The sequence below is a fragment of the Papio anubis genome, chromosome 12 (genome assembly GCF_008728515.1).
Source record: "Papio anubis isolate 15944 chromosome 12, Panubis1.0, whole genome shotgun sequence".
NCBI classification, from domain to species: domain Eukaryota; kingdom Metazoa; phylum Chordata; class Mammalia; order Primates; family Cercopithecidae; genus Papio; species Papio anubis.
In genome coordinates, this window is record NC_044987.1 from 67,222,414 (window position 1) to 67,231,377 (window position 8,964).

The 8,964-nt window shown below is 37.2% G+C and overlaps 1 protein-coding gene across 1 annotated transcript; it reads right to left on the reverse strand.

Annotated features, from left to right (window-relative positions):
- Positions 1-1,929: 1,929 nt before the first annotated feature.
- LOC101012868 (olfactory receptor 10A6) lies at positions 1,930-6,442 on the reverse strand. The gene has a single exon (XM_021933785.2). The coding sequence runs from the start codon at positions 5,106-5,108 to the stop codon at positions 4,164-4,166; it is 945 nt and encodes a 314-aa protein (XP_021789477.2). The 5' UTR covers positions 5,109-6,442; the 3' UTR covers positions 1,930-4,163.
- Between the last annotated feature and the right edge of the window lie 2,522 nt (positions 6,443-8,964).

Sequence of the window (8,964 nt, forward strand, 5' to 3'; positions counted from 1 at the left end):
ATAAATAGCAGTGCTTTTTATGACTTGATAAAATTCAAAACACTTTAAACATCCAAAAATAGGGAATGAGCAAATAAATTATTTTCCATGTTCTGATGAAAAATTATGTTTATGAAAACTTTGTGATAACATAAACAATGTGTAAGTCACTGACTTAAATAAAACAAATAAAACACACACTTGAATAATCCTATGATCCAAGTTATATAAAAAGCAAGATATATCTTCAAGAAAAAAAACACTTGGAACTCAACAAAATTATGTTCAGCTTTTCATGGTAGAAACTTTTTTTTCTTTTCTGCTTATTTTCTTTGAGAAACATATATTGGAAAAAAGTATTAACTTTTATATTTGAAGCAAGCTTGCGTGATTTGCTTTCTGTTTCAAGTTTACTTGGGACATCAGCCACCTCTAAGCCTCTTTGGCGAAGGGGGTTGTAAAACCTTTAAATCTGTCCATATTATTGGTTGCTGTTTGCCTGGATTTTCTGGAAGAAAACCGTAACTCTATTTCACTTCTAGGATATTATTTTTCTTGTCAAACTTTATTCATGCCTACCAGTATTACAGTTCCATAATTTCTTTTTCAGATCTAAACAGAAAAAAATATAATTTAAAATTTTCTAACCTTAAGCTTAAATATGTTGTGGAGAAAAATGCCAAATTATCCACTACCTGTTAAGTTTTCTTAAATTTCTTTTTTTTTTTTTTTGTAACAATAAAAGTCTGGATCGGGTTATGCTGTAACAGAAAACCTAGCAAATACTAGATTAAACAAAGACAAGGTTTATTTCTCTGAAGTAACAGTCAGTAAAGAAATAGGCAGGAGAGGAATGTTCAGGTCGCTACGCAATGCCATCATAGACCGAGGGGCCCTCTAGCTTTCCACTTGGCCTCTGTAGGGCCTGGCTTTTCTAGTTATGCTTTAACTTTCGCTGCAAGATAACTGCTCTATCTCTAGCCTCATGGCTTGTTTCAGGTAGAAGGAAGGAGGAGGTTGAAGAGCAAAAAGTCCTTACTAAGTAAGTCACATTTTTAAAGAGTTTTCATAGACACCCTACTCAAGGATGTCTACCTACATATCACTAGTCAGAACTGTGTCAGAAACCACCCTTGTTCAAAAGAGAAACTGGGAAATTGGTTATTAACTGGATACATTACTGCCCTTAAGAGACTTGGTTTTATTTCTACTTAAAGAACAAAAATGGGATTTTTTCTATTAAAGAAAAAGGAGAATGGGCATAAACTAGGAAACCAGCAGCAGTAGTAGCCACAGTGACTGTAACTAAAAATCACCATGAAGAATAGTATGCAGAAATGATATGATTAGGCTATTATGTGTGAAGCATACTAACAATTTCTATTCATCAGAATAACATAAAAATTTTAAACTATGACTAAATTTACTAGTGATTATTTCTATCTCCTCACATAACATGACAAATGTATGAATTCCCAGCATATACTTGGATTCATACACACACACACACACGTACAAATTTAGAATTAGAGTGACCTAATTTCTTATTGTAATTTCATAAACATCTTGCCAATGCAGGCTTTTATTTATCACAAAGGCAATGAAAGAGGAAAGGGTGGAATATAGTGAGCTTCCAGCATCTAATGACCAATACATTGTAAATCCTTCAAGAGCAGAGACTAACTCATGAGATTTAGTGCTAAGACATTTTTATAAAGAATTTTTTTTTTTTTTTTGAGATAGCGTCTCGCTCTTTCACCCAGATTGGAGTGCAGTGGCGTGATCTCGGCTCACTGCAAGCTCCGCCTCCCAGGTTCACGCCATTCTCCTGCCTCAGCCTCCCGAGTAGCTGGGACTGCAGGTTCCCGCCACCATGCCCGGCTAATTTTTTGTGTTTTCAGTAGAGACGGGGTTTCACCGTGTTAGCCAGGATGGTCTCAATCTCCTGACCTCATGATCCACCCGCCTCAGTCTCCCAAAGTGCTGGGATTACAGGCATGAGCCACCGTGCCCGGCCTATAAATAATTTTTTTAAGAAAAATTGGTTTACAAAATGAACTGAAGAATGGCTAAAAAGACTTTCTGTATTTGGCTTCCTTTGCTTCTTTGTTGATTTGTTCATTTTACATAAGCCTTACTTAATTGGTTCTTTTAAAAGCTATCAGAAGGAAATTTCAGTATATCAAGAGATGGGATCCAATCAAACGCTTTTGCTGATGGCTGTTTGATGCCCAAATGAAAACATATTATACAACATTCAGATATTACTGATAGTGACAGGAGGCAGCCAAATGCCTAGGCAGATGGGGTGGGTCCCAGTGAAACCCACCTCTAAGTGGAAGACAGTTTAAAGCCTGAAAGCCAAGCTACAGGTTAAACCCTAGGACCTGATTGAGGACTTATCTTCCCATTTCACATACTTTCCTCTGATTGGTCCCCACTCTTCACCTATTTTACATATACCTACCCTTTCCTAATTGGTTTTCCTACACTGTCGTGCCCACTTTTGAGTGGTGTCTTCACTTTAACTTTTTTGCATACTCACAAACCAGCATGCACTTCCCATTTTGAGTCCCTAAAAGGCCCTGGACCCAGCCACCATGGTGGGACTTTCCTGCCTTCGAGTAGGGGAACCACCCCGCACATCCCTTCTCTGCTGACAGTTGTTCTGTCCTTCAGTAAAATTCTTCTCCCCCATCCTTACCCTTCAATGTCCAGCATATCCTCTTTCTTCTTGGGTGTGATAAAAACAGCTTGGGAACTGCTGAATGCAGGTACAAGCTATAACACGGGCGAGCTGGGGCATGCCAGCATGGCTGAGCAAGGCCCAGGTTGGGTGTTGCCAGCCAGGGGTCTCCAGCTTCCAAAGTGACTGAGAAGAAAAGTCCTGCATCACTACCTACAAGGTTTCAGCCTTCTTCTCATGAAATTTCTCTCTCCTTTTTTTTTTTTTTTTTTTTTGAAATTCCAGTGTATTTGCACCTTCACCTTTATTTTTGGCAGAAGTAGATGTGAAGAAAAAGAGGGTTTTCCATCAAATGAATGATTGCTTCGTAGAAGTGTTCTAACTGCTTTATTACCCCACCTCCACCCCCAGAGCAGAAATGAAGGGTGTTGTCAACTCCTTTGATATAGATTTAATGAGTAGAACCCTTTCTATTTATTATAGCAATATTAAAATAGGAAGCAAGAATGAAATGTTACATTTCAATGTTGCAATATGTCTAATTATTCATCTTTATGTATAACTAGAAAGACTATTATATGATTATTTTATGTTGGAAAGATGCACATGAATATTGATGTGACTCAAGGATAATAGAAAAATCAGCACAATGAGGTAATCATATTTATGTCCCACAAGAAAAAAACACAATTATACATTGTTTGGCCTGTATAAGGTGCATTTTTGCCTTATGAAAGAAATTTGATCAAGTTTCAAAAAATATAGTTTATAAGTGGAAAGGACAGCCATACTTTAAATGACCTTCAAAAATGATCACATGATGTTCTCTACTCAAAACGCTGGATGAATATATATTCTAAAATAACCAGAAGAAAACTAGTTTTGAATTATAGCCTCTCTGAGTCCCTGAGTAGAGACATTGTGTCCCTCTCAATAAATAACTGCTCTTTCCTACTTATTTATGGAACGGATTTTCACTACAGAAGCAAAAAATCTCATCTCGTTATTGTAGGCTTCTTGGCATTCAACATAGACAGTGGGGTAGGATGGGTGCTCAGGTCAGTCTGAAGTCGTTAAAATCATTTAGAAAAGTAACTCAGTAATACCTATGAAAACTTGCAAACTCACATTTGTTTTGACCCTTCGAATCTACTTTGTGAAAGCTATTCTGTAAAAATTAAAGCACCAGAATTTATGAATATATAAAAACAGGTTGTTTTAGTATTATCTATTGTGACCAAAAAAATAACCATTAGTAGGGCTATTGCTAAACAAATTGTTGAAATTGTGTTATATTCAATATTAAGGAATATTATGCATTGGTGAAAAAAACTAAAAACGTTAACATATAAAGATGCTCCTGATATACAATCAAACTTGGAGAACTCAAGAAATTAATCATCCTCATGCCAAAAAATGCAAACTTTTTCACCATTTATTAAATTTAGATTGAGTACATTCAGGCAGTGACTAAATCTTACATGGCTTCTCAACACAGTCAGATTGTGTGTAAAACCACTCGCCTTCGCCATAGTTTCATCAAAGCCCTCTTCATCTCACTGTTTTGCAGACTGTAGATAAGTGGATTCAGCAGAGGTGTCAGAAGTGAATAAGACAGTGACATCAGTTTCTTGGTTTCTGGTGAGTAGCCAGATTTGGGCTGTAAATAAGTCATATTGGCTGTGCCATAGAACAGGGTCACAGATGTGAGGTGAGAGGCACAGGTTGAAAAGGCCTTTTGTCTCCCAGTAGTTGATGGAATCTTCAGGATGGCAAAAAGAATTCGAATGTAAGACAGGAGTATCAACAAGAAAGGAACCAAAATAATCAAAAAGGTGCCTGTGAATGCATAGATTTCAAACAAAAACGTGTCTGCACATGCAAGTTCCAGCACTGCTGGGGTTTCACAAGATATATGGTTAATTTCATTAAGGCCACAAAAGGGAAAACTAGATACCCATGACGTTTGCACAGTACCTAACATAAAACCTAAGGCCCATGAAAATATAACTAATTTCATAAAAACTCCTTTATTCATAATCATTTGGTAGTTGAGAGGATAACAAATTGCAGCAAATCGGTCATAAGCCATTGCTCCCAGGAGAAAACATTCAGCCCCACCAAAAAGAAGGATGAAATACATCTGTGCAAAACAGCCCCCAAAAGAAATTGTAGTTTTTTCAGTAGAGAGGACCACCAGCATTTCAGGCATAATAACTGTACTGAAACTCAGGTCCACCACAGATAAGTTCAGGAGGAACAGGTACATGGGAACATGGAGGTTCTGGTCTAGGGAGATGATGACTATAATGATGGCATTTCCTATCAGGGTCACCAGATAAATAACCAGGAAAACCCCAAAGAGCTGCCCCTGGAGCTCAGGAAAGTTAGAAAAACCCAAGAGGATGAATTCAACCACAGAGCTTTGATTTTGTCTTTTCATTTTCAGTAAGGAAGTCGTGCATTGATTTTATGGACATAGTATATAAAGAATAAAGTCAGTCCATTAGCTAAGAGTTCCAGTCTGCATTCACCCCAGAAATTCTGGCAGAAGATGAAAAGAGGAGCCTATCCTGACAGAAATTTTCTTTGGCAATTTTAGACAATGACCAAATACTTGGATTATATTCCAAATGTAAAAAAGAGAAATGAAGAACTCTGGCTCAGAGATCTTGTCTGAAAAGCATGAAATAACATCAAATTTATTTGATATTATTTGAAAATTAAACATAGCCTTAAAGGAAATAGAAATACTTTATACCTTAGGTTCCAATCCCATAACATTGCTGCAAGTGTTCTTTATTTAACTGAATTTTACGTAAATGCAAAACTTAAGACCACAAAAAATAAAATATAAAAAAGTAGGTAGATTGAAAAAGATATCCCAACAAGTTTGATAATAACCTAATAATCCAATGTTATAGCAAATTTGATATAAACTTATTTAAAATATTAATTAGTTTCAAAGTGCCTATATATGACTTGGGTAAAGAAAACAACATTCTGTGGAAACAGAGGGGATTTGCATTTTCAACACAGCCATATTAGGTGACCTATAGACTATGTGAATTAGCTTCAAGCTTACAGATTTCTGCCCATCCTGGATCTGGCCAATTATATTGGGATTTACCTGGATGTGAAATTTTGGGGGCCACATCTCTAAGGTCTATCCTCTGACCATGATGACTTAAGAAAAATCCATTTGGGGTATCATTGTGTAATTTAAAAGATTTCACTCTCTGTCTCCTTTTCTCTCTTCTCTCTTCCCAGTATAGTCGTCATCAAAAAATTCATTTAATCATTAATTATTCAGCAAGCACTGATTAACCAGCTACCATTTTCTAGGCTCTGCACCCTCAGGAATACATGTGAATCCAGAGTTCAACAGAGAGCTAAGCACACTACATAAAATAGCTTCTAACCCCTTAACCAGTATGCTGCATAAACTAGTACCTCCCCGTACCACATACCCCATGACTTTCTCTTTTTCTCTCTCTCTCTCTCTATATATATATACACACACACACACATATATACACAACTGCGTGATTCAGTGCATTGATTTTATAACATTATATGGCATAGAATATATTCTCTATCTATCTTTTTAAAATAAATATGTGTATATATATATAAAATCCCTCACTAGAGCTTAGCTCCCAGAGGGCAAAGATTTTGTTTGCTTCTTTGCTCTACACGCAGTGCCTACAACACTCCCTGGCTCATAATAGGTGTTAAACCAACATTTTTGAATAAATGAATTTTAAAATAAGACAAATATAGACTCTATTTTTAAGGAATAGAGTGCCTAAGAGAAGTCAGCACACAACACAATTGAGAATTAATAACACGTGCTGTAGAAATTTAAGTGAGGGATGATGACATTTGAAAGGGGAGGGAGGATGAACAAGCACAATCACAGGATGTCATGAATGGAAAGCCATTAGGTGGGAGGAGGGTGGTGGGAGGAGGAAGACTGACTTGCTCAAGTCAGGAGGCACTTGATGACACCATCAAACTACAATGGAGACCCACTGCCTTTTGTGTGATGTTTTGAAAACCAAAAGAAATTCACTGTGAGAAATGAGGATGACAGATGGACACATCAAGTTGAAAGCATACAGTGTTGTCTTGAGTGCAGACCTGTAGGACATTAGCAGACAGGAGAAGACAAGTTACTTTATTTCTGAATTTGTCCATAGTCATGTATTAAAATCAAATGACTATATTTAACCACAAAAATTGTACTGTATTTTGCAAGTCAAGAAAGCTCCTGCAATTATTAAAACCAGACTCCGTGAGACCAAACATTTAAAATACATTTCTAATGGCAAAAAAAAGAACATGTATTCAGTTCCAACTATGTAAAAGTAGATTGGTTTTAAAAATTAGAAAATTTATAGAATGCTATAAAAAATAGAAAATCTTTATACCTTAGAAGACCTTCATGGTGTCTTGGATAGATCACTGACAAGTAATACTTATGCAGATCATTCCCTTCCCAAGGCTTTGGCCTGCCAATGGATAGAGGTAAGTGTTGGACTTACTGACCAAGTTCTCTTCTAGTTGCAAACTCCAGAATATGATGATTTATGCACACAAAGCAATTACACTTCTACTTATTGCCTGAACTTTTCTCTGAAAGGAAAAAGAAATTGACTAGCATCAAACCAAAAAGTCTACTAATTCAAATGTTTGAGCTGAGCCTAGTGACTCCTGAGCACTGAGACATCACTTTAACAGCATCTCCAACTATCAAAGAGGACAACTATAAACAGAAGTCCCACCAAAATGCACAGGAGCCGAATCTGCACTTTCTTACCTGTTGACTCTGTCTCTTTAATTTTCATACTACTTTATCAGAAGATTCACCTGTAGTCAAAAGCCACCTATTCATAAACACAACTGAGTGATTCAGCGTATTGATTCCATAATGTTATATGGTATAGAATTATATGGCCTGGAGAATTTCTCCCTGGAGAACATGCAGTCACTTCAGAGAGACCTTCCTGTATTTTTGTGTGATAACTAAAGAGGCTTAAACTTGCCCCCTCAGGTGAGAAAGCTCAAGAGCACAAACGTGGAGCAGCACTCCTTCGTATGTCTATGGGGAATGAGCACCTCTTCCCACAAGAGACTCAATTCCACTCTGACACCTCCCAGTAGGAGGTGAGAGGAGAGGCTGAATGAATGTTGTCAATAGGGAAAGAAGGGAGGGGTGGAGTGAGGGTGTGAGCAAAGGCAGGTGACTTAGGGCTAGAGGATTTGCATGGACATGATGCTCAGTTTGTGCAACCATGGGAGACACAACAAGTAGATTAAAGGTGCTTTGTAGAAAGCCTGGATGCCACCCCCAACCCAAGAACTTTTATCTTTTTGAGAAAAAGTATAGAGTCACTGAAATTTTTGAAGGAAAAAAGTCATTACAGTTAATTTCACACATGGAGCTTTTTAACTGGGAGTCAATATTTCCTGAATGGCTTGTATAATTTTGAGCACATCACTCAACTTTCTGGATCTATTACTTTCTCTGTAAAATAAAGATAATGATATTAATCTCATAGGGTGTATGTGAGAAGCAGGAGACTCAGAGCTCAGTCTAAACAGTTTAAACAATGAAAAAGACTGTAGGCTCTGTCATAGCAGAGAAAATGGAGGAATGAATCTACAAGCTTGGCTTTATCCAGAATATGCACTCAAATGGAGGCTCCTCTTCTTCTTCTCATCTCTGCTTTCACAGAGTAGGTTCTGTTCTCAAGAAAGCTTGCTCTTCCTGGCAGCAATAAAGCTGCCAACAAGACTGAGGGATACATTCTCCCCAATCCATGTCCAGTGGGAAATGTCCCAGCAATCCTGAGGAAAGGAGTGTCTCATTCACAAAATCTAATCCAAGAACTTCTCCCATATCAGTCACCATGGTGGGATTGCATGTCCATTCATGAATCAGCCCTGTGGCCCAGAGATGGGAAAAGCTGCCTAACATGTGCTACCTCATGACATCCCATGGAGGCTTCTGTTGTACTGGTTGGTTCTATGTGGTGATGTCAGTGATTGTGTCACAGGTAATGCATAGTTTGTGAAAAGTCATCAAGATGTAGAGTCATGATTTGTACATTTTATGTATTTTAGATTTCTATAAAAAATACTTGCAAACCATATGTCTGACAAGGGACTAATATCCAAAATATGTAAAGAAATAAAACAATTTAGCCAAAATAACAAATGACCTGATTTTAAAATGGTCAAATGACCTGAACACACATTTCTGAAGACATATGAGTGGCCAATAGATATATGAA